This window comes from Anabrus simplex, chromosome 2 (genome assembly GCF_040414725.1).
Source record: "Anabrus simplex isolate iqAnaSimp1 chromosome 2, ASM4041472v1, whole genome shotgun sequence".
Classification (NCBI taxonomy): Eukaryota; Metazoa; Arthropoda; class Insecta; order Orthoptera; family Tettigoniidae; genus Anabrus; species Anabrus simplex.
In genome coordinates, this window is record NC_090266.1 from 458,226,484 (window position 1) to 458,253,173 (window position 26,690).

At 41.6% G+C, this 26,690-nt stretch overlaps 1 protein-coding gene across 7 annotated transcripts in view; it reads right to left on the reverse strand.

The window, feature by feature from the left end:
- The window catches only part of LOC136864187 (FHF complex subunit HOOK interacting protein 2A), a 354,492-nt gene that overhangs the window by 188,306 nt on the left and 139,496 nt on the right, over positions 1 to 26,690 (reverse strand). For all 7 annotated transcript variants that reach the window (XM_068226194.1, XM_068226197.1, XM_068226196.1 and 4 more), the window contains one exon: positions 5,582 to 5,756. In XM_068226194.1, coding sequence (XP_068082295.1) covers positions 5,582 to 5,756 — 175 coding nt within the window. The remainder of the gene's footprint in view (positions 1 to 5,581; positions 5,757 to 26,690) is intronic.

Below are 26,690 nucleotides of genomic sequence, written 5' to 3' on the forward strand. Positions count from 1 at the left end.
ACAATAAAAATAGACGTAAAGGTCGTTATCTCCTTACTGAAGCGTGTTTGGTACGGGAATCATAAGTAAAAATCTGTGGCCCCCTCGTAGCCCAGATTTAATGGCATGCGATTTTTATTTGTGGGGAATGTTAAAAAAATTTGTTTATGGGAACAACCCTCACACACTAGATGAACTTAAAGACAATATAAGAGCTGCAATTGCATCCATCAGTGCTGAAGAACTTTGTAAAGTAACCAAAAACTTCATTAGGAGACGCCGATTATGTTTGGCAGTGCATGGGGAACATTTTCAGCATAAACTGTAAAAATGGTGAGTAAAATGCATGATAAATGCATGATAATGCATGATAATGATTTTGAGCATAAACTGTAAACATGGTGAATAAAATGCACCGTATCTGCCGTACATACGCACGCGCGGTAGCCAGCAACTGAACCATCACTGGCGGCCAAGGTCGAGCAAGAAAGTCCTTGCCAAGCATAAATAAAGACCCTGTAGTACCATTAACAAAGAAAATGAAATTTTAGAACTCCTCAACAGTTAAGATCAGAATATTAAATTCACTATTGAAATGGAGAACAATAACTGGCCTAATTATTTAGACATAACACTATCACATCATAAGAATAATCATCTGGCATTTAACATTTACCAGAAACCAACTTACACTGCTAACACCATTAAACAAAATTCAATACATCCTGAAGCTCACAAAAAAGCTGCCTATAATAGCACGTTAGAAAGAGCTTTCAAAATCCCGCTCTCAAAGAAAAATTTGAAAAAAGAAATCAAGAACATCCGCGAAATAGCTTTGAACAACAGTTTCAGCACAAAATTTATAAATAAGCTAATCAATAAACGTACCAACAAGCCCACAACTACTTTAACGAAGGAGTCAAAAACTAAAAAAAAATATGCCTCATTCACATTTAGCAATAATAATATACACATAATCACCAACGTCCTCGAAAACAGAACCTAAAAATTGCTTTCAAAACCTGCACGACTAATGAAATAATATTAACTCTCAAACAGTAAACAATAGCAATAAATACACAAACTCTGGGATATATAAACTCGAATGTCAGGGATGTGGGTCAAGTTATGTCAGATAAACTGGTAGGAACTTCCTCATAAGATATACAGAGCTTCACAACGCTTTAAAATATAATAGTTTCTCTGCCATGAGTAACCATCACAAAGACTATAATCACAATTATACTACAATAGATCAAGATCTAAAAATTCTACATGAACAAATAGGTCCACTAATCAACATTTTAGAGAATTTTTACATAAGTATGGATCAATACAAGAACCCAGCCCTCAACTTAACCTGTCAAGCAGTACATTTCTTATTTTTTTTGCTAGTTTCTTTACGTTGCATCGACACAGATAGGTCTTATCTTATGGCAACAATGGGACAGGAAAGGGCTAGGAGTGTGAAGGAAGCGGCCGTGGCCTTAATTAAGGTACAGCCCCAGCATTTGCCTGGTGTGAAAATGGGAAACCACGGAAAAACATCTTCAGGGCTGCCCACAGTGGGGTTCGAACCCACTATCTCCCGAATAATGGATACTGGCCGCACTTAAGCGACTGCAGCTATCAAGCTCGGTGGTACATTTCTTTTGAGGAGCTACTAACACATTGGCACATTTTCCGTAAGGTACTGGGAAGTAACATATAGTGCAATACTCTTGTGTAGTATAGTATTTTTATCAGGTTCAAAAGTACAGAACATGTATCAAGCTGTCAAAAATGATCATAGTACGAAGGGCATGGCGTCTGGCTCACTGAGGAAAGCAACGCGAACTTACGGTGAGATATTTTTAATTGGTCAGGTATTTTCATAAGGTTTAAGAAACAGTCTCACTTTCAAGCTGTTAACATGATTACAGTGCCAAGGGCAAGGAAAGAGAATCTGGCTTAGCGAGAAAAGCAACAGGAAACCTACAGTAACATACTCTTGTGTACAGGTGTGATAAACAATTGAAAATATTCTAGCGGATTATTTACATCTTCAATTTGTACATTCAGTCCAGGTTGTCCTGTAAATGTAAATCTCGGCCGTTCAGATCCTATCTTTGTCCATACATCAGGCAGAATATCACCGCTAGTGCTACCGTCACATTCACTGGAGTCACTTTCACCACTGCACTCGCTATCTCCTGACATTTCAACATTAGTCTCACTATCAGATGACGCATCACTCTCCGAATTGTCACAGTGTAATAAATCAAACAGTTCTTCTTCTCGCAGAAGTTTCCGAGCTCCACTTGCACCTGCCATAATGCACTATCTACCACTCTCAGCAGCCGCGGGCCACCAACTGTGCGCGGAACGAAAGAATTTCGCCCGGTCACGTGATTTTAGGAGAGTGCTGCTGCTGTAGACAAAGCTCAAAAGTAACATATACGCATAAAGGAAAGCGATCTCGGATCATACGACGGAATAAGTCATCATACCCATCGCTGAAAGACATTTACAATGTGATGACGAAATATTCCGTCATGGCCACTTAGGAAGCCATGCGGCTATGATGATTTATTCCGTCATTACCACTTGAAAGGTTAAATGAGACTAATTAAAAAAAAAAAGAACGTAATATGGGAAACTTTTATTTGTAGTAAAAAACAGGAACATAATAATTCACAATTATTACACTCTGTTTCAATCACCACCACCGTTATTCCGCACACTCCCGTTCTCCTGCAAGCCCCGTCCCATTTCCGCACTCCACTGCCTTGCAGCAACACGTATTGTGTCTCAACTGCGGGATCAAGTCAGCTGAGAGCTGGACTCCATAGTCAGAGAACACGGCTGATACAAGCGGGCCACGTAAGTACATTTTCGTTTCTTCATAACTTAATCTAAATGTTGTTCCTGTTAGTGACGACTTTTCAACTTTTATTCGATTTGTATTACCCATTTTACAGACTAAAATCAGACTGTTCAACTTCAATAATGCTTATATATATCAGCCCATGTCAGAACACAACAACTAAGCCAACAGGATACACATACCAGTTGAACTACACCAATGGACAACAAAAAACACCAGAAAGACTTCCAGTTCAAGACTATTTTAACAATCAACATTTCACAGTTTTTTAACTTTCATCATGCTTTTTAAGAACTTTTTAAGTAACATTTTATTTTGTGTGTTTTCCTATGTTTTTAATCCATCATACATGTCTTACTGAGGATGACCCAATGCCAGATTGAAACATGTCTATGTGTGAACTTTCGTCTTAACTGGATGTAAAAAAAAAATATATATAGTACTGACTAGGAGGATTGAAATAGTTTTGTACAATTTTGTAAAGAAATTCAACTGTCAATACGGATTCAACAATGAGATTCATAGTCTATAATAATGATATTTTACGTCCAATTAAGACCAACACATAATTTTGTACAATTTTGTAAGAAATATACAGCCTCACATTGCAACGATATGTTGTTACCTAGACTTTTTCTGGTAACACCAACAGCCTGAAAGAGACAATGAAGGCATTTGTGGCAATGTCTTCACCGCTGTCTTTGCACGTAATGTGCCAGATGTGAATGATGTCACGGTACTTCATGTCATCCATCAACTCATCGTCAGTGTTCAAAATGAGGTCATGGTGGAAGGTGACTCTGCGAATCAGATTCAAGGATTTGTGCTGTTACACACTGATGGTGATTTCGCCAAAATGGTTGCACTTAACCAACTGATCAGCCTGAACTTCAGTGTACATCTTCAAAAACAAACTATTGTTTGCATTTTCTTTAAGCCTTCAATTTCGCTGTAGAAACCTTCATTGTGTCTACTGAACAGAATAGACTTCACCAGCTTGAAATCTTGCCCATCGGTTCTGGTAGAACCCAGGAACCTAGGGAAGCTGGATCCCATGCCTTCACGCTGCGCTTGTTCCCAGGGGTTTTGCTCCCCTGAGGGAATCAAAGGTTAAAGTCTTGGATGGTGGACCACCTTGGACAGGCTTTAGATATTTATTTGCCATGTTCAAAAACATCCTCCCTGAATGCCACCACTCCGCTCAGTGGCCTCTGTACCCAATCAAGCAGCCAAGGCAATACCCATCCTGTCATAGGAGGCACTGCCCAGGATCTGATGCTGAACGATGACTAGTATGGGCTGACTGAGGCTATGAGCAATAGGGCTTCCTTCCTCATAACATCCATAATAGCATGTACCCCATAATGTATACAGAGTGTGATAACAATAAAAAAGAGATACAAATAAACGTGATAAAGTAATATGCTCTGGCATTTTCCTACAGGGATCTGTGTTGTCAGGCTGATACTTCGGCAGGGTACATGGTGCTCTCTCCTGACAGGTTGGGGATGCCGTCTGGGCTTTCAACCATAGTCGCGTATGTAAGAGGCCCTTCCTCAAGCAGCACGCATATAAATTTTGATTGGTCAACAACAAACCTTCAGGAGGGGATCGATGGCCTTCTACGACAGGCTGGGGTTACCTGTGGATGTATTCAATATTCAACCCCTCCCACCTACGCAGGGTAAAATTCATGGTTCCAAAGCCACATTCCATTTCCGTGCCTAGGTCGCCCCCTTTTAGTCACCTCTTATGACAGGCAGGAGATACCATGGGTGAATTTTTCCTCTGCGGGCCCCACCCACAGGGGCTATATTTGGTGTTTACCAGACAAAATCAATTAAAACTGCCATAGTTTGCCCAACAGAGAGTCTCTGCTACTCCGAAAACCGTCAAAAGCAGTTAGTGGGACGTATAAACAATAACATTAATGATTCTTTGCTATCTGGTAGAGTAAAATGGAACATGAAAATTGACTTGCTTCACTTGTCTTCAAAAAAAAAAAGAAGAAAGACCATCTGTTTCAATGTTCTGATAAAGTGCTGCAATCTACAGCTAAACCATTAGATAATAGATTAACTTTATTATTCATATAGAAAGATCTCTCACTGTTGTACATATTAAATCTCAAATGATCAAATTTTTTATTTTTGGACTTATACCACTTATACACGAGGGCCTCAAAGTACTTTCATACAGTTATATTATTTTTGTATGATGTGATTTGAGGAATCTGCAGATGTCCACTTGGCTGGACAAAATATTTTGAGGCTAAAGTAAGTGTCTGAATTATGTGGGGAAGGCACAGCTTCAGTACAAGTAGACAGATTTTGGAGTTAATAATTAAGAAAAGAAAGGGCTCATCTGGAATTTATATCTAAGAAGACTGGCAGAGAAAGGAAACAATCTGCAAGTGAATTACTGAATAGAAAAGCAAGTAAGTGGATATTTTTTTTAGAAAGAGCAACTCATGTGAAATTTCAGAAGTTTAAGTAAAATATGTCAATTACAAGAGGTTACCTAATGTATCTACTACAAAAAATATTTTGAAACACTCAGTATTGTGGGCAGTTCACTCTCTTTACTTACAAACAGTTAGAATGATCATTAAACAACTAATATTATTATTCCCTTTCTTTATGGAAAAGAAATCCATGTAAAATTTCTCTTAAAACATGTCTTTCAACACTGAACACATTAGATAATATTTGTTGTAAACAACCCATCAGCAATTACCTGTTAGAAGAGCAGGGGCAGTTGTCTGTTTAAGACACTTAGTGATGAAGGCTGTTGTTACCACCAAGTTTTGCTTCGAGTGCAGGAGAGCAGGGCCTAGAACAGCTTCAAGAAACTCAGTTCGGATTCTGACAGCTAAAGCCAATCCAATAATGGGGTAAGATTCACGAACAAGCTGGAAAAAATAACAACAAAATTTAAAAAAAAAATATTTGCACTGGACAGCAAAATGCTAATTATGTATTGGAAGAAAATAAAATGTTTGCACCTAAAGAAGTAATTCCACTGACAGCAACTAGATTTTTGTGTTCAAAATCCACAATCACAGTCAAAAGTTTCATCTATATATTTGCATATCCAGCCATGACAAACATGTACTAGTTTCTAATGTGTACATACAGTCACTCAAAAATACAATAAAAAATGAGCACATTGTACTGTATGTTCCTTGCATTTAATACCTTATCGGATTTAATTTTAATCATCACCAAAATTTGGTGGATACTCACAACAAACTTTTGTTATCTACAGGTTGAATCATTTCTGAGAGAAACTTGAACAGTATCATGCAATCATTCATTTTCTTGAGTAGCTGTACACAGTTATTGTTAACATTCACTCCTGCATAAAAAGGGACGCAATGGCTTAGGACACCGGTACTGGCTTTCCACCAAGTAGGGCATGATCTGAATATTGGCTAATAAAAGTGGATTTTTGAAACAGAAATTCATATCTCTATAATTCAGATTCCATGAACAAGCTGGAAAAATAAAAACAGTCCTATGGCTTTTCTTTTTTACTATTTCTTACTATTTATTTTCCATTGCACTGCCTCAAGAGAGGTGTTATGGCGATGATGAGATAGGATAGGAACAGGACTAGGAAGGAAGCGACAGTGGCCTTAATTAAGGTACAGCCTGGTGTTAAAATCCGTGGAAAACCATCATCAGGGCTGTCGACAATGTGGTTGAATGCAGTATCTCTCAAATGCAAGCTAACAGATACATGCCTCAAATCATGTAGCCAACCCGCTCAGTCCGATGGCTTCTGGCTAGAAGATTAATAGTTGTGCGAAACCATGCTGCTTGTTTAATTTCTTTCTTAGGATATTCAAACAGAAATATATATAAAAATAGACGTATGTGTCGATATATTTCACCTTGCAGCCAAAACTACCCACTGAAGACCACCGGTGATTGTGAGCGATAGTAGCCTCGAGTTTCCCATTGTGCACTATAGTTGTTGCGTGTCGTGGCTATCTATAGTGGTGTGGTAGATGTGGGGGTTGAAAGTGGCCGACTATATATAAAAATGGATGTGTATGTTCATATATTTCACCTTGCAGCCACAACTGCACATCTCAGACCGCTGTTGTCTGCGGTAGTAGCCTCGAGTCTCCCATCGTGCACTATGGTGATTGCGAGTCTGTAGCTGTGGTGGTGGGGGAGATGTGAGGGTTGAAAGTGACCAACTGTATATAAAAATAGATACGTGTGTTCATATGTCTCACCTTGCAGCCACAACTAACCGCCACAGACCACTGGTGTTCATGTGCGGTAGTAGCCTGGAGTCTCCCGTCGTGCATTATTGTGGTTCCGTGTCTGTAGCTGTGGTGGTGTGAGAAATATGGGGGTTGAAATTGGCCGACTATATATAAAAATAGACGTGTGTGTCTGTGGGAAATGTGGGGGATTGCAGACTATACATATAAATAGACGTGTGTTTGTCTCCATATATTTTGCCTTACAGCCGTAACTATCCACTGCAGACCACTTGTGTTTGTGTGTGGTATTAGACTCAATTCTTCCATGGTACACTATAGTGGTTGCGTGTCTGTAGCTGTGGTGGTGTGGGAGATGTGGGGCTTGAAAGTGGCTGACTTCATCATTGAATGTATGAAAATGAGTGAGAATGTACTGGAAGGATTGGAATGAGAATGTACTCTAGAAGGCTGTCATGTGTACTCCTTGGTTTCATATACCATCTTAGATTCATCTGGTGATTTCAGAACCATAACAGTTTGCTGCTTGAGTACATCTGTGAGTATTTTCTGTAATTCTTGAATATAAAGCAGATACTTACTGAAACGGCTCCTTAACAATATCATTGAGGCAGTAATCCTAACTGGTAGAGAAAAAGGAAAATCAGTTTTCATTCCAAGAATTCCACTGATCTTAAATGATTTGTCATTTTGTTTCAAACGATTACAATTTCCAGTGAGATTATTTTATACACTAGTGTCCAAAAGTTAAGCATAATCACTAAACGAGGCCATACTGCCTGATAGGAATGTCAGATGGATTGGTGAACAAATGGAAGCTGACTCACACACCATATGTCACACAACTTGTCCAAAAAAACAGTGAGAAAGGTTCTGATAGCTAAGGTACACTTTTGATAACGACTAACAAAACTTGGCAATGTCTTCCACAACAAAACAGGCTGTTAATAGGGTGTATAGTTACCCCTAACGGCCACACAATCTTCGCAGCAACGTGGCATGCTCTCTATCAGATGGTCCAAAAGCTTGTGTGGCAGTCGATCCCATTCCTCCCAAAGGGCAACGCAAAGGTCTTGGAGGGTCCTTGGTGAAGGCTGACGGGATACAATTCGCCTACCCAATGCATCCCAGGCATGTTCTATAGGATTCAGATCCGCAGACTTTGCTGGCCAGTCCATGCAATGAATGTCTTCCCCAACCAGAAATTCATCCACCAGACCAGCGCGGTGCAGTCGGGTATTATCGTCCTTTAAGAGGAAGTCTGGACCAAACGCACCTCTGAAGAGTCGAACATGTGCTCTCGGTACCTCATCCCTGTATCTCGGAGCATTAACTGTGTTCCTCGAACCACCCATGAAAATGTCCAGGTCCGTGCGGCCATTCAACATGATGCCGTCCCACACATTACGCCACCACCACCATACTGGTCCTGTTCCACGATGTTCCTGTGGTTGTATCGGCTACCTGGTACTCTCCCGATTAATGTGCGATGGGAATCGTTCTTCAAACTGATGTGGGATTCATCTGTGAGGAGCACAGGCCTGCATTCATTCATGGTCCAGTTTCGATGTTGATGGCTCTGTCACAGGTGTAGAATGTATTGGAAGTGGAAAGTGTTTATTGAAGACTTTATTTGTAAACCTTCCGTAGTACTTACGGTATGATCTGAAGTGTGGTGATATGTTTTATTTGTATTGCATGTAACGACCTAACCTGTACAGTGTAATATTTTGGTAACATATGGTATTTTTAAATAGTAGATTTTGGTTCTGTATTTACTGGAAGTATCCAGAAAGTTGTTACATGAATTTTTGAACAGGGTGTGTTGCCTTTTGTTGGTTATGTATTCTAGAAAGTATTTTCTGACTATTCTGGAAATGGAAGATTCGCGATCGTATGTATTCGAGAAAGTACTTTAAAGTTCGCGACTGAAGAAGGGGTTGTGATTGATGAATCTGGGTGTCAATAGGTGGGCTCATGCGTTCTCATTGGCTACTCCAAGGCCAGGGTTTACCTTTTAAAGAGAGCGAGGCAGCATTTCATGGTCTTGGTCTGTCTGTGGTCTGTGAGCGGTCTGTCTGGTTGCCCGAAGTTTTGACGTTGTTTCGCTACCGGGATGGGCCACTGTGGGGTAAGCACACTTGATTTTCGTTCTACCTTAAATTTCCTGTAATGTTCACTTGCTTTTTCATATAGGAGTCTGCCCTAACCTCACCTAGATTCGTCACTCAATTATTTCTGATGCCTTAACTTTTCAGCTGGGCTTGCCTGTTTGTTTTCGAGGCATTCCCCCGTTCCTTGTTTCGCTAAACATGTAAATTGTAGTTTTATATATTTACCTTGGGGTTTTGCCTCTAGTAGTTCCGTGTCACTTGATGTACACCAGAGTTTTGAAAGGTACGTTTAACTTCAATGTAAATTGTAATTGCATATTACGTTTATTCCTAACTTCTAAATTGTATTGTACAAACTGTTTGGTAACTAGATGTATTGTATTGGCTTGACTCTTTGAACTTGTAGGAAGCTATTATCAAGGAACGTCGAAGTTGTATCACTGAACATGTAATTCGCAGTTTACAAGTCGCGTGTCAGTACCTTCCGCATGACTGAATTTGTTAGGAATTCTTTTGTAAAGTCCATTTGTAAATAATATTTTGAAAATTAAGGATCACGGTTGATTATTTTGGAAACTGCAACCTAAGCTATCTCCATGCCCTTGGTAGGTTCCCACCTCTTTCCCACCTTCCTGGTTTATTGTCATCTAGTTGGCCCTACTGATATTTACTAATGTTATTATCGGCGGAGCTCCGCGTAGTTTCAGCCGATGTTTCCCTAAGTGTGTAGTGGTTTTTGGTACTGTGTAATTGCGCTTACTTTCCTCCCTTTACTGTGTTAAGTGTTTTGTTTAGTATAACCGCTCTAGCAACGGTTACATTTTGGTAGCAGAACAAGTGTTAGGTTGCGGACGAAGAAAAGTGAACCGTGATCATTCCTAACCTAAAACACCGCAAAAGTTGTGATTCGTGTATCCCTTGAAATCTTGTTTCTATCCGTCAGGATAGCTCGCGCTGTTTCTAATCCTTTCCATTTGAGAAATGCAGAACTCGTTTACGAACTTCGTATCCAAAAACTTAATCCAACAGACAATGTCAGAGATGACACTAGCCTATTGAAACAGTCTCTTAACTTACCTATAACCATACCTGAGTTAACTATGGACGAGTTGCGGGAGTCCTAGGCCGTGGTTAAAGATAGGTTAGCTGAATTTAACGCCATTCTTGTGTCCTTTGGTGCTTCTAAGCCCTCGCATGGCCAATTATCGCGGGTTAAGGGGCAGTTATTACATTACCTGGACAGAATTAAGGATTTGTCGTCTCTCGAATTTCCGGAAGTTGAGCGGCAGGAATGTCAAGCCTTACTAGTACAGTTTTCAAGAATTTTCGACAGAATCGGTGGTTTGCTTGAAGACCATAAGATGAATAACACAGTTTCTGAAATTCAAGTGTCTATCCCATCTGAAATGTGTGAGTGTTAAATCTGGTGCTGCAACTGTTGCTGCTCAAGTGTGCAATCCGACACCTAATGCTGGTGTTATTCAGGAGTCTGAGGTGACTAATGCTACCCTGGGATCTTCTGTTTCGTTGTCTGAAACTAGGACACCTTTAAGTCATTCTAATGATCTATCTCCTTTGCATGTTGGTACCCGTACAAGTTTTCCTGTGGTAACTGGTAATTCTGTTGTGGCTGAGTGTCTGCTCTCTACTGTTAACCAGCCCGGTTCTGATGCAATGGTGCAAAACCTCCCCCCTGTCTTAGCACCCCCGGTATCAAGCATTCCTTTAGGTTGCGTAACCCCTACACAACAGGTTAATGCCCCGATGCTCTCTCAGATTAGTGAGAACCTTTCACAAATGAGGTTGTCTGCGCCCGTAACGTTGCAGACTAACGTTAGTCCTAACCTAACCTGTACTCCGTCCTTTTCACAAGGGCACCCGAATCAAAGGTACGATGCCTCAGTAAGCCCTCTGGACCATTCTAAGCTTTCCCAGGCATCCCCTACACCTGTTCTTCCCCAGATTTTCTCTAATCTGCCTCACCTGTTGACCACTGTGTTTAAGGGAGTCTCTAAATTTTCAGCTAACTCCGTTGATGAGTTTATTTCTTTCCTTTGGTTCCTAACCGAGTTCAAGGATCAGGCAACAGTGTATAATCTCAGTAATGACAACGTATTTCAAATTCTATACCCGCATGTCTCTGAAGCTCTTTTTGAGCATATTGTCAGGGCCATTTGCGAAAGATGGTCTGTAGATCAATTTCATGCCCATGTGCTTGAATATTTCATTCCTGCTCGTGCCTTGTCTGCATTAGTGCAGAGCACTATTTCAGAGTACAACATCTCAACGAGTCATTATCTGAATACGTTCAAGATATTAAGCTCCAAGCTAAGATTTTCCGGCTCCACTATTCAGAGGCCCAGATGGTTGCCAACATAATTGAAGGTCTCACCCCGAACTATAGATCATATCTGGCTCTTTCACCTCGACCAGCAACATTCACCCAGTCGGAAGCCGTTACAGTTTCTGCTGAAGGCGTTCGATATGCCGACCAGTTACGCCTCGCATTAGCCGCACCTGCTATGAGCATGCCCTCTCCTCAGGATTCTAAAACCACCCCGTCACCTGCATCCAACTCGCGTAATCCTCATTCGTGCTTCAGTTGTGGCTCCACGGCTCATCTCAAGCGAGATTGTCCCAAGGCTGGGGCATTAGGCAATGCGAAACCTGCCATGGGTAGAGGCTCTTCCACCAATTCTTCTTGCTGTAACTGTGGATCAACTAGGCACTTCTCTAGGCAGTGCCCACGTAACACTTCTGGCTCTGGACCCCAGGCCATAGTAGTGCTAGATGACTAACCGCCAGTTCTAATGGTAAACCCCAATGCATGGCTTCTTGCCTTGTCAGTCATGACTATACCTTGGATGATTTACTTAATTCTGAAGCTAATGATTGTTCCCAGACTGAATCTGGTGTTCACTTCTTGCAATCTTGTAGGATTTCTGCCATACCTTTCTGTAAACTACCGTACGTATGCACAGAGGTAAATAATGAACCTGTCTGTGCATTACTAGACTCTGAGAGTAGTGTCAGCTTGATGAGTGAGACCTGGTACGATTCTATGAAAACTGTTTGCAACTTACCTACATTAGAACCTGTGTCCTTAACCTGTCATACTGCTAATTCCAATTCATTGAACATTGTAGGATCTCTAGAGGTCAAGATTAGAGTCCGTGATTTTACATGGAAAATGCCAGTACTAGTGGCAAAAGAGTTATCCTGCCAGTTCATATTGGGTGCCAATTTTATTGCTAAAACAGGCATGATTTTGGACCAGCATTTCAACAGATTCCATCTTAAATTTTGTGCGAGAACCTTTGAGCTGTGTGATCACTCCCCTATCCTGCCTTGTCACGTTAACACTATTCCTGAAGACTCTGATGAACCCAAGGCTTTTGATTGTAATCATTTACCCGAAGAGCAGGCCAATCAACTTAGGAAACTCTGCGATAAGTTCCCTGATGTCTTTACCGACAGGTTAGGTGTCACCAATGCATTAGAATACAAAATTGAAGTTACGGATAACATACCCGTTCGCTCTCCTCCGTATCGGTTGTCACCTCCCAAAATGAAAGCCCTTAAGGCTATTATTGATCAAATGCTCGCTGACAGAGTGATATGGCCTTCCAAGTCGGCCTATTCTTCTCCCGAGTTTCTGGTCCCTAAACCGCAAGGTGGTTATCATCCTGTAGTGGACTATCGGATGTTGAACAGTAAGGTGGTCTTCCAATCTGTCCCCCTTCCTGATTTGCACTCTTGTTTTTCTTGGTTTGCTAATGCAAAAATTTTCACCACCTTTGATTTAAATCAGGCCTATTACCAGATACCTCTTGCCGAAGAATCCAAGCATCTCACAACATTTGCAACCGATTGGAACCTATATGAATTTGAGCGCGTCCCATTTGGCTTGGCGACTGGAGAGGTTGTCCTTACACGGTTACTGGATTATGTTTTATCGGACATTAAGTTCAAGTTTGTTTATAATTACCTTAACGATTTGGTGATCTTTAGTGAAACCTTCAAGGAACACCTTCTCCATCTCAACGAAGTGCTTGAAAGACTGCGTAAAGTAGGTCTAACCCTCAAGGCAACCAAGGTTTCCTTCGCACAACCCCAGATGTCCTCCTTAGGCCATATTGCGTCAGGGAGGGGTGTCTCAATCAATCGGTCTCGTACTGCCGCCATCCGGAATTTTCCCACTCCAACGGATGTCAAGGCTGTAGCCAGATTCATGGCATGGTGAATTTTTTTAGAAAATTCATTCCCAATTTTGCTGAATGTGCAGCCCCATTAAATGCCTTGAGAAGAAAGGATGCCAAATTTGTGTGGGGTGATGCCCAACGCAAAGCCTTCATGGACTTAAAATCCGCTTTATGAAATGCTCCTGGACTGGCTATGCCAGACTTTTCTAAACACTTCATCCTTCAGACTGACGCCTCTTCCTCAGGCATATCTGGTGTTCTTCTTCAGGAATTTCAAGAAGGGCGTCGTCCTATTTCTTATGCTTTGCGTGCCCTGAATCCTGCTGAGTGAAATTATTCCATTTATGAGTTGGAAGCCTTAGCTGTTGTCTTCTCTTTAGAACGCTTCGGAATGTACCTGGAACATCTTCCTTTCGATCTGGAAACTGATAATCAGGCATTGAGTTGGGTACTGGCCAAGCCGCGAAGGACCGGTCGTCTAGCACATTGGGCAGTTCGCATCTCAGCCTTCCAATTTGAAGCCCGCCACATTCGTGGCACGGAAAACGTTGTGGCTGATGACCTCAGTAGGATGTTCTATCGAGGCAGCTCTGACCCTCAATCAGAGCCTGCAACCCCTCTCCTGAACATGTATCAGCCTTTGCCAATGTAGTTCTCACTGACTCTCCCTTCCTTTTCAAGGATATAACCAAACATCAACAGGACGATGCTGAGTTAAAAGCTATTATCGACAGGATTAAATCCGGTGAGCATTTAAGCGCTACATCCTTAAGAATGGTGTCTTGTGTTGTCCTGCTAGCGGTCGCAGAGACCCCAAAATTGTAGTCCCAACTAACCTGGTCCCGGATCTCTTCAAATATTTTCATGAATCCCCAGTGGGCGGTCATCTGGGCGTTTTCAAAATGAGAGAGAAAATTTGTAACTACTTCATTTGGAAATCCATCGATAGTGAGATCCGTACCCTTGTCAAGTCCTGTAAGATTTGTAACATCAGTAAACCTGCCCCGAATACTCGTCTAGGTCTCTTGTCTTCCGAGCAAGCTTCTCACCCATTGGAGAGACTGTTCATAGACTACATCGGGCCCTTCCCAAGATCTCGGATTGGTCATCGTTTCATACTTGTGTGTGTTGACGCCTTTTTGCGTTTTTCGTGGCTGTTCCCCACTCGTATGGCTAATGCCAACACCACCATCTCGTGATTGAAACAGATATTCGCTTCATTTCGACCCTGTCAATTTTTGGTAAGTGATAACGCAAGAGCCCTTACTTCTGTCCAGTTCCGGAATTTCTGTTTTGATCTATCCATTGCTCATGTAACCACTACCCCGTATTACCCAAAGCCAAATTATGCTGAGAGAGTGAATCGTAACCTGCGATCTGCCCGCATTGCTTATCACTCCTCAGACCACTCCAAGTGGGATTCCTCACTAAACTGGTTGTCGTTTGCATTTAACACTGCTGTTCACGAAAGCCACAAGCAAATGCCCGACAATGCCAGCCCAGAAAAGATCCGAGCTAATTGGCACCATGCACAAAAGAACTTGAAGGTTTATTACGCTAAGGTCCAGTGTAATTACAACCACGGGCGAAGACCGCACTATCTGTCTGTGGGTGACCAGTTGTTTATTAAAACGCACCCCGTCAATAGTGCTGCGGACCATGTTATCAGTAAGTTGGCCCCCAGGTTTCGAGGTCCCTGCACCATCTTAAAGTTCCTTACCCCAGTGACATTAATGGTGAGCGATCCCGAAAGGAAAAGGATCAGCAGAGTCCACCTCTCCCAGGTCAAGGTACCTTAAGTCAGGTAGGGAGGGGTAAATACCATTGTTGGTGACCATGTAGATTTGATTGTAAGCTATTTGTAAGAGTTTAGTTATAAGATAATGATAAGTTTATTGTAAGTTATTTATAAGGTTTTAGTTATAAGGTAATAATAAGTTTTGTTGTAAGTTAGTTGTAAGTAATTGTGTAGGTAAATACTTTAGGTATTCTCTAGTGTAATGGATTTAGTATTATAAGTTAGGTAGGTTCTAGTTTAGGGTCACTGCTTGGAATTTATTCCCCTTACTTTCAAGTTTAGGGTAAACTCCTGTAGTTTCCTTTCACCCCCACCGTAAACTTGTCAAAAGAATGAATTATAGTGCTTACCCCGGGGCTAGTGCCCAAATATTCCTGGTGTGCGAGGGAGAGCCCCTTCTGCATACTCATTAAGCCACCCATTGGGTGACTCTACGCAAGATCTTTGAGCCCAGCAGCATACTTTTACCTCAAGTATTCCCCTGTCTGCTGTGGTTTGTTTATGTTACAGTGGCTGCAGTGACCAGCTTCTCCTGACGGCAACCTGAAGTGCCAAGTTGGGAGGCGCACTCTGTGCCTTGGGCGTTACCATCCGGCACCACGATCCTGTGACGAACGTCCTAATAGTGGCAGCCTGACTGGATGGTGTCTCACCAATCTGCTTATCTGGTGTAAGATACCACTGGACTGCAATTTACATAGCTACCTGGGTTGGACTGAAATTGAATGGTGGCTGGCGACAAACAGCCCTGTCGGCAGCCGCATCATCAACAGGAACCTGTGACCTAGCTGTGCTGTGAGTGGTGTGGAAAGGTGGTGCAAGATATTTAGTTCGTAACCTCGCAGGAAAGGAGGCCTTGAACACTGTCTGACTAGAAAGCGGGAAGGTTCGGGATTACTAACAACTGGCAAAAGGAAAGAGTGTACATCCTTTGGTGGATAGAGTAGAAATTGTCAAAGCGATTGTAAAAGGTTCAGAATGAGTTTTGAATTGTAGTATGACTATCCATGTGGACTTTTATGTGATATTTATTGAATAGGTGGATCTATGAACACCTTTATTATTTTTGAAAATTATTGGTAAACCGTAAACTCCAGGCTACTAAAAGGACCCTTGGTGTAGTGGGACTTTGTTATGTTTATTGTTAGAAAGTCAACTTCAAGAAATCAAGATTGTTAGGGTCATGTGTCTTTACTATCTATACTGTGTGAGAATGTTTTATAAATTGATCGCTTTCTCCCCAGTAAAATTATGTTAATGGTCGAGCGTGGCTCGACTTTCAGGGGGGGAGGAAGATGTCACAGGTGTAGAATGTATTGGAAGTGGAAAGTGTTTATTGAAGACTTTATTTGTAAACCTTCCGTAGTACTTACGGTATGATCTGAAGTGTGGTGATATGTTCCATTTGTATTCCATGTAACGACCTAACCTGTACAGTGTAATATTTTGGTAACATATGGTATTTGTAAATAGTAGATTTTGGTTCTATATTTACTGGAAGTATCCAGAAAGTTGTTACATGAATTTTTGAACAGGGTGTGTTGCCTTTTGTTGGATATGTATTCTAGAAAGTATTTTCTGACTATTCTGGAAATGGAAGATTCTCGATCGTATGTATTCGACAAAGTATTTTAAAGTTTGCAACTGAAGTAGGAGTTGTGATTGGTGAATCTGGGTGGCAATAGGTGGGCTCATGCATTCTGATTGGCTACTCCAAGGCCAGGGTTTACCTTTTAAAGAGAGCGAGGCAGCATTTCATGGTCTTGGTCTGTCTGTGGTCTGTGAGCGGTCTGTCTGGTTGCCCCAAGTTTTGACGTCGTCTCGCTACCGGGATGGGCCACTGTGGGGTAAGCGCCCTTGATTTCCGTTCTACCTTAAATTTCCTGTAATGTTCGCTTGCATTTTCATATAGGAGTCTGCCCTAACCTCACCTAGATTCGCCACTCAATTATTTCTGATGCCTTAACTTTTCAGCTGGGCTTGCCTGTTTGTTTTCGAGGCATTCTCCGTTCCTTGTTTTGCTAAACATGTAAATTGTAGTTTTATATATTTACCTTGGGGTTTTGCCTCTAGTAGTTCCGTGTCACTTGATGTATGCCAGAGTTTTGAAAGGTACGTTTAACTTCATTGTAAATTCTAATTGCATATTACGTTTATTCCTAACTTCTAAAATTATTGTACAAACTGTTTGGTAACTAGATGTATTGTACTGGCTTGATTCTTTGAACTTGTAGGAAGCTATTATCAAGGAACGACGAAGTTGTATCACTGAACATGTAATTCGCAGTTTACAAGTCGCGTGTCGGTACCTTCCGCATGACAATTTGTTAGGAATTCTTTTGTAAAGTCCATTTGTAAGTAATATTTTGAAAATTAAGGATCATGGTTGATTATTTCAGAAACTGCAACCTAAGCCATCTCCATGCCCTTGGTAGGTTCCCACCTCCTTCCCACCTTCCTGGTTTACTGTCATCTACTTGGCCCTACTGATATTTACTAATGTTGTTATCGGCGGAGCTCCGCGTAGTTTCAGCCGATGTTTCCCTAAGTGTGTAGTGGTTTTTGGTACTGTGTAATTGCGCTTACTTTCCTCCCTTTACTGTGTTAAGTGTTTTGTTTAGTGTAACTGCTGTAGCAACGGTTACAGGCTCCACAGTAAACGGACCCGTCTCTGGGCTGGAGTGAGCGGGAGACACACCGCTGGACGTCAGGCAAACAGCTCTGCTATTCTGAGCCTCCGGTACACAGTTTGCCGGGTAATGGCAACCCCTGAGATGGCTGCAAGCTCCACCGACAATTGTCTTGCAGGTGCACTCCAATTTTGTCGGGCGGTTAAGGCCAGATACTGGTCCTGCTGTGGGGGGGGGGGGGTTACCCTTGGTCGACCTGGTACTGGCCTACGACTAACATCTCCTGTGTCTCAAAATCGTTTTCAAAGCCTGAAAATGACACTGTGTGGCACATTCAAGGATATGGCAACTTCAGTCTGTGTCTGGCCTGCAAAACGGGTCCAAATGGCGTTGTTGTGCCATTATATTGTCACGTTCACCACGAGGCTACACTCCGCACACTATATAACAAGGCAAACACGACTGAGGGAATATGAGGCGCAGGCACTGGCTGTGTTTAGCGGTTACGCCGCTAGTCAAAGCAGAGAACACTCCTTTCCTATACAGAGTGAACACATAAGGTTGGTAGGTGCATATGTCGTGCAATTTGCGGTCTATTTTCTGCCGTCCTGCTTACTCGTAACTTATGCTTAACTTTTGGACACTAGTGTAGTATGACTATCAATAAGGCTCAGGGTCAAACGTTCCACAATTGCGGAGTTAATTTGAAAGGTTAATGTTTCACAAAGGGTCAGCTCGATGTTGCTTTCTCTCATGTCGGACAAGCAGAAAATCTGTTTATGCATGTGCCAGACAACAAGACATCAGATGCAGTGTATAAGAATGCATTTTCATGAGATGACTTAAAATGTACGATATTTATGTACCTTGAAAAATAATGAAAATAAAAGAAGAAACAGAAAAAGAGTGGTCTTTTAATGCATATCTTCTGTATTATATACAGAAAACCACACGGATGTACAAAAAACCCAGCGAAGCAGGTCATCTTCAGTTAGTTCTAAAATAAAAGCTATAATTTTATGGTCCTGTAATCTTCTTCTTCTTTTCTTCAGTGTTTGAACCTTCTGCTGGCGGGATTCGTTGTCTCCATTTAGTTCTGTCCTGGGCCATGTCAGGGTAGAGATTGATGCTCTTCAGATCTTTGTGAAGAGTATCGGCCCATCGCTGTTTTGGTCGTCCTTTTGGTCTCCTACCAGTGACTTCTAACATGTAACCCGTCTTCGTGATAGTGTCAGTGTCTGCCCTTAGTACATGTCCAAAGCATCCTAGACAACTCTTGCGCATTTTTTCTTGAATCGGTGCAACGCTAAATCTCTCCCTGATGGATTCACTGGAGACGCGATCCAGTTTAGTGACGCCATCTGTCCATCTCAGCATCTCCATGACACCCAGTCGACGCTGTGCCTCAGTCATAGTCGGCCAACATTCGCAACCATACAGTGCAACAGGTCGGATGAGAGTACGATATATTTTTTATTTGAGATTATCTTTCATCCTCCGGTTGCAAGTGATGCTGGTTGTTCACCATTTCATCCAGGCTGCGGATATCCTTGCATCGACCTCTTCGACAAGTCGGCCGTCTTCAGTGATCGTGGAGCCTAGATACTTTTTTTTTTTTTTTTTTTTTGCTTTACGTCGCACCGACTCAGATAGGTCTTATGGCGACGAGCCTAGATACTTGAATCTTGTCACTTGTGGCAGGTCTTCATCGTCTACCTGAATTGTTCTGATAGTTTGTGGATGTGATGTCAGTATTGCGCCAGCCGGTTGCTTCATTCTTGGGTTTGGCACTGCAGATCAACCTGAGTCTCAGAGGCCAACATGACATTGTCTGTGTAGAGAAGCATCCATTACAAAGTACAGTGCAGGTCTGTTAGATGAATTGGCTTGTTCTTCTCACAATGCTTTTCAACCAAGAGCCATGCAGCATGGATTGCATTGGTTGTGCCTCAATTCTTCAAAAATCCAGCTTGGTTTCTGGAAAGCTCAAACATCTCCTTTCTCATCTGAGTAAGAGACTCAACAGCTGGATACCCGTTAAAGCCCGTTTAGCACACCACACTGCTTCACGCTCATGGTGCCTAACAAATTTCACTATTATTTCACTGTGATGCAAAGAAGATCATAGCTACAACAAAAACAGCACATTTTGCTTATGCAAAACTAGACACGCGTGCAGACGAGTGGGAATTATACTGACTGACCAAAGCGAAGTATCGTAAAACACAAGACATCCAGCACTTCTATGGCATCAACGATGAAACAGGAAACTTATTGGTTGATTGGAAAATTGCAAGACAGTGCTGGCGTAGCTACCTCGAGAAGATCTCAACTGAGGAATTTCCCCATCCACCAATCCCAGTCACTGCTGCTGTGAAAGGACCTGTCAGGCACATTCATATCGAAGAGGTCAAGGCTGCTTTAAAAGAAATGAAGCCGGGGATAGCTATTGGCCTCTGGTACTCTCAACAGTGGGATGCGACAGAATGGTTAGCAGTTAGCATGACTCATCAAGCAGATCATTAGAGAGGGTCGAACAGCGAGCGATTGGCAATGGAGCATCACTGTACCCATCTTCAAAAAGAAGGGGAGCCCAGTTGAATGTGCCGATTACTGACCGATCCGACTTTTGTGTCACACAATAAAGGTATTCGAATGGGTTCTTGATAAAAGGATAAGTGAGATCGTTGAGAAGGCCTTTGATCACGTACCGTATGACCTCATATGGCTACCACTGTGAGAGCATGGCATACCAGAATACCCTGTCGACTGGGTTCAGCTGCTTTATGTAGACCCATGGAGCTATGTTCAGACCACCACAGGAGCATCCAGTGACTTTCCCATCATCATCGACTTTCACCAAGGTTCAGCGCTGTCACTGCTCTTGTTTATTCTAGTGAATTCACATACTGTACTAATGCCACCAACGAAAAACGTGCCACACTTGCAAACGTTCAACAAAGACAAACCTGGCAAGGTAGCGCGGCCTTGAGTACATCCGGCATTGCATTTTGTCACCGGCTGACTCACTCACTCAGGAATTTCCGCACACAGGATGGAGTGGTTCTGCTTTATTCTGCTCACCCTGTATTACTTCTCCGTCTATTCAATTTTCTTTTATATATGATTCCAGGTCAGCAACCTTCATGTCCTTATCTAGTTTACACACATATCTCCAGGTCATTTTTGTTTCGGCCTTATTTTTGTGTTATTTGAGTTAGTGTTGGTAGTTACCAGCCTTGTACTTATTGTTACTTGCCTATAGCTTCTACTGCTTCAGGTTTTTTTAATCACTTGTTCCAGGGCCGGCTTTCTTAGCATCCTTGTTACTTATGGAGCATTTTCTGCAATTTCTGTGTACCACTTCTGTGTAGTCATTATTGATCTCTACTTCTGTGGCACCTAAGTTGTTTGTGGTATCCAATGAGTCCCACTCTGTGGTATCCAATGGCGCATGGTACTTTTGTGATCACTTCAATTGCTTGCGTCCATCGTATGAGGTCCCCGTTTGTTTTCGAAGTGATAGGTTCCTATTTTGGTTGTCGGTCAGGGCTATGAATTACTGTTTCACATATTTTCATGCAAACTCAGTCTGTTCACAATGAAGTTATAGCTTCTGTTATTTCATTTAATTTCATGTTCATGTCATTCCCTAGAGCACCCATCTATTTTTGGAAATTTTTCCCTGCTTTGTACCAAATGTAGTCCTGTTGGCAATTTTGGCAAAGCCACATAACCTTAGCTTAGATTTCTTTTTCTGATATTAAGGCACTTAACTGGACTTGTTGAAGTTCAGCACATACGAAAGGTGCCACCTCTGACATATGCCATCACAATCTACTGCCAAATCACTGTCTTCAACTTTTTGTACACAGATGGTGCATGTGTCGATTCTCTCTGGGTCTGTTTGATCCAACAGGCTGTATCAAATCAAATCAAGGTCACTTGTAACTTTCCAGGAGCCTTCTGTACGGTACATCACTTCTGTATCTACCTTCTCTATAAATACTTAATCTTCTGAGTAATATATTTTAAATCTTATATTTAGCTAACCCTCCACTACTCCATTAAACAATCTGATATCCGAAACCATCTCATTTCACTTTTGACTCAATTTATAACTATTAGGTTCTCCATTCTGCTGAAACTAATATTGAATAAATAAATTTATAAACTATCTGAAAAAGAAAACATATAGTAACAGAATTATACCTGAAAAAGACGCAACTTAATTAAAAAAGAATGATATGTTTTGTTCTTGAAAGAACATCATCAGATTTTATCAAATAACACTCAGAATACATACACACATCATCATTATACACTGTTATGCCTTTCAGCATTCAGTCTGCAAGTCTCTGTTAATATACTAAATGTCGCCACAATCCTCTATTTGCAACTAGTGCAGTGGTCTTATTTAGTTCTACACCTCTTAACTGTAAATCGTTAGAAACCGAGTATAACCATCATCTTCTTGGTCTCCCTTTACTTCTCTTACCCTCCATAACAGAGTCCATTACTCTCCTAGTTAAACTATCCTCCTCCATTCGCCTTACATGACCCCACCACCAAAGCCTTTATCTCCTCATTCTGAAAACCCTGCTGCCATTGTTCCCACCTCTTTGTACCAGCAATCATTCTTGCTACTTTCATATCTGTTACTTCTGCCTTATGAATATGGTATCCTGAGTCCACCAATGGGCTTTCACTTCCATAAAATGAATTTCTTCTAAAAACAGACCGATGTAAAGATAGTTTTGTCCGAAGCTGACTTCCTTCTTACAGAATACTGTTGATCGCAACTGCAAGCTCACTGCAGTAGCTTTACTGCACTGTGATTCAATCTCGCGTACTATACTAACATCCTGGGAGAACACACATCCTAAATATTCAAAATTATCTACCTGTTCCAACTTTGTATCACCAGTCTAACATTCAATTCTCTTGGATTTTTTTACCTACTAACATCAATTCAGTCTTCGAAAGACTGATTTTCATACCATATTCATTGCACCTATTTTCAAGTTCCAAGATATTAGACCGCCTTCATGACACCGAGACTGGTGGATAAGGTATTGTCAGTATATGTTCGAGATTTCTGCCAAGTGTATCTCGACATCTTAATCCACAGCAAGAATTTTCAAGAACACCCTGTAAACCTGAAGAAAGTGCTGGAACGACTGAAAATTTATGGACTGACCTGCTAATTGGAGAAGTGTCACTTCGCCCAGTCCCGCGTAGAATATCTTGGCCATGTTCTAACATCTGAAGGTCTAGAAAGGCAACCGGAGAAGAATCAAGCTATCGAGGACAATACATAAAAACTGCACATACGAGTCACAAAAATGTAACTTTATACTACTATATTCTGTATCCCAGGCTTGCGAGGGAAAGTAATAGGACGAGGTAAACCCTACCTAGCATACGTTGTGACATATATTTTTATTTACCTACTAACAAAATATCTATGCCCATACCTCTTACACACACTATATATATATAGTGTGTTTCTTCGTCGCATTCTTTGTATAAAATGTTACTTCTTTATAGCTTATCACATGACCATTATTACAATAAAATTATTGTATTTATTCTAGACCACAATATTGCATCTTTACTCAGATAATTTATTCTTGCATTCATTTTGCTTGTATTCGGAGTATATGAAATGCTGCAGTTATGTTGGGAAGGGAATAATAGATGAACACAAGAGTGCACCCAGAGGTGGGGAGGCGGGTGGAGAAGTGTCCAAAGAGTCCAGGCACCCCAGGAGATTTAACTAATGTACTTTTACTAAGCATATATATTATTAGTTTCCGCAATCCACACGAATCCACCACTCTTACTAGGAACCAACGACACTCATTTCCTTATAAGGTATTCCATACCACCTACACTCTTGGACACCCACGAAAATATAATTCTAGATGAAGACGTACCGTAACGCCCTCACCCCCACCCCCACCCCCAAACTGAAATTGTGGCTACGCTACTGGGTGGTGATACAAGTGTAAGTGTGTCAGAACAAAATGCAAGTGATACTGGAAAATATGTCCGTACAACAACTTAAAGACAAACTCGCAAAGAGAAATCCGAAATGCATTACTGTAAACTGCTACAATCCTCTTGGTCGATTGACTGGTTGTACCGTGCTTGAGAGATGTGTATTTAACTTACAGTGCTGGGAAGACTGTGATAGGATAGTGAGCTGCATGTTAGTTCATTCTGTGCCATATTAGTGACATTTTTGAAGGTGGATCGTTTTGTCATAAAGCAGTCAAAACTATGTACATGTACTATGTACATCCTCGGTAAGTTATGAAAAAGTATTGTATTGTAACAGCAGCATTAGCATGAAGTAGGAAGACATGATCGCGGATGTGTGCCTAAGTTCTATAGGTAGGCCTGTCTGTTTTGTCAGATGCCCGGGAACTGATTGGAACTTCAAATAGCAACATCAAAAGTGCAAGTAACAATTTCGTGATCGGCGGGTGTGATAGCTCAGTTCCAATGGTTCTATGTTCTCATCAAGATGGCCGAGGTTTGAATCGCAGTCAATGCATACAAAATTTTTGAAATGGGAAGTCATGTTCTGTTGATCTGGAGTCTACTTAAAACCGTAGATCCCATCGCTAAAGATTATAAGATTTAAAATCCCACAAGCCCTAAGCTTGCTTACCTTTTTTAGTACTTCTGAATCATTACGACATAATTTATGGTGGTGTATTTTGAGTATCCAACCATTCTGCGGGCTTACCTTGTACCGTAAAATGTGAGTGGATTCAGTGGCATACTCAATGGGTGAGGTATAAATCCACGTCAGTAGCGTGGATACGACTTTACCTCGAGATATGAATGAAAAGAAAGCCAGTCCTGCCAAGTGTGGTGGTGGATCTTCAATAAATATTGGTGGTTTTGATTGTTACGATGTAATTATGTCCAACAATCAAAATCGTAGCTTCTGCACTGTTAACATAAAGCGCTGCATTGTTGATATCGATCATAAAATTAATAATAATAACATCGTTCTTCTTTTGTGAGGAAGTAGAATCTTCATTTAATTAGTCTTTTTAAAAAGGAACCTCTTTGGTCTATGCCCTGTGAAGGTGAAGTGTGTCATAGATATTTCGATTACGGGAGACTCAAGGCCAACAAGGCTGTATCTTCCCCATCCCATTCCTTTCCTAACTCTGTCAGTGCCAGGAATCAAATGCAGGATGCCTTAAGGCACATCCCTTCAAGGCTCCTTAGCTAATTCTTCTGTCCGGTCTTGTGCATTTAGGACTGTTGGAGAATGTACGTCTTAATAAATGCTCCTCATAAAACCTTTTTGAAATAATAACTGTACCTATTTATAATAATAATTACAAATGCCTCCTTTTCATGTGGCTCAGTCGGTTGAGTAGCTGTCCTTTCGAGTCTGAATTCACAGGTTCAAATCCAGGCCTGGGTCGGTAACACTTAAAAGGGTGTTGTAATTGCAGCAGCTCTATGTCATTGGCTTCTGGCACGTTAAAAATTCTCCTGCGGGGTAAATTCCGACGCTCCGGTGTCTGTTAAGAACTAGTATTTGGAATGAACTTTACATGAATAAAAGTACTATCCCCCATAAATACGCCACTGGCACAGACTACCATAAACTAGCACTGCCTCCAGGGTTACAAACCATAGAACGATACTAATCTTGAGGGTTACACACCCACAAGGAATCAGTCTACAAAGCAGTCGCTCTACGTGTTGAAACATTACAAAAGTAATTTTATATAATAGAATCCATCATTTCAATACACAACTGTTGCACATAGGTTATGTTACAACATTTTAATTATAATGGTACCAGTTTATAACTTTAGATGTTGAAACTTTACTCGGAGAAGAATCGAGCTATCGAGGAAGCTGAACGCCCGCAGACCGAGCGACAAGTACATCAGTTCCTTGGCTTGTGTGGATGGTGTAACAGCTTTGGGCCTCACTTTGAAGAGAAGGCAATACCACTCACCAACCTAATCCACAACAACCGCCCGTTCTGATGGAACAGCAAGGATGAGGCAGCATTCCAAAGCATTAAGGCTGCGATATGCAACGCTCCTGGTCAAGTCCATCCCGACCCTCAACGGAAGATGTGCCTGCAGATGGACGCCAGCTATTCCAGCCTAGGAGCAGTGTTATTCCAGGAGAGGAGTGATGGCGGAAGGGACATCATCGAGTATGCCAGCAGAAAGGTATCTCCCAACGAACAACGCTACTGCATGGCCGAGAAGGAAGCCTTAGCCGTGGTGTGGACCACGGGCAAATTCAGAGGCTACTTGGAGGGAAGGAAGTTCCAGCTCTACAATAATATTGCAGCTCTCAAATGGTTGAACTCTGTCTCTTGCTCAGAATCTAAATTGATGCTAGTTTATGGTAGTCTGTGCCAGTGGCGTATTTATGGGGGATAGTACTTTTATTCATGTAAAGTTCATTCCAAATACTAGTTCTTAACAGACACCGGAGCGTCGGAATTTACCCCGCAGGAGAATTTTTAACGTGCCAGAAGCCAATGACATAGAGCTGCTGCAATTACAACACCCTTTTAAGTGTTACCGACCCAGGCCTGGATTTGAACCTGTGAATTCAGACTCGAAAGGACAGCTACTCAACCGACTGAGCCACATGAAAAGGAGGCATTTGTAATTATTATTATAAATAGGTACAGTTATTATTTCAAAAAGGTTTTATGAGGAGCATTTATTAAGACGTACATTCTCCAACAGTCCTAAATGCACAAGACCGGACAGAAGAATTAGCTAAGGAGCCTTGAAGGGATGTGCCTTAAGGCATCCTGCATTTGATTCCTGGCACTGACAGAGTTAGGAAAGGAATGG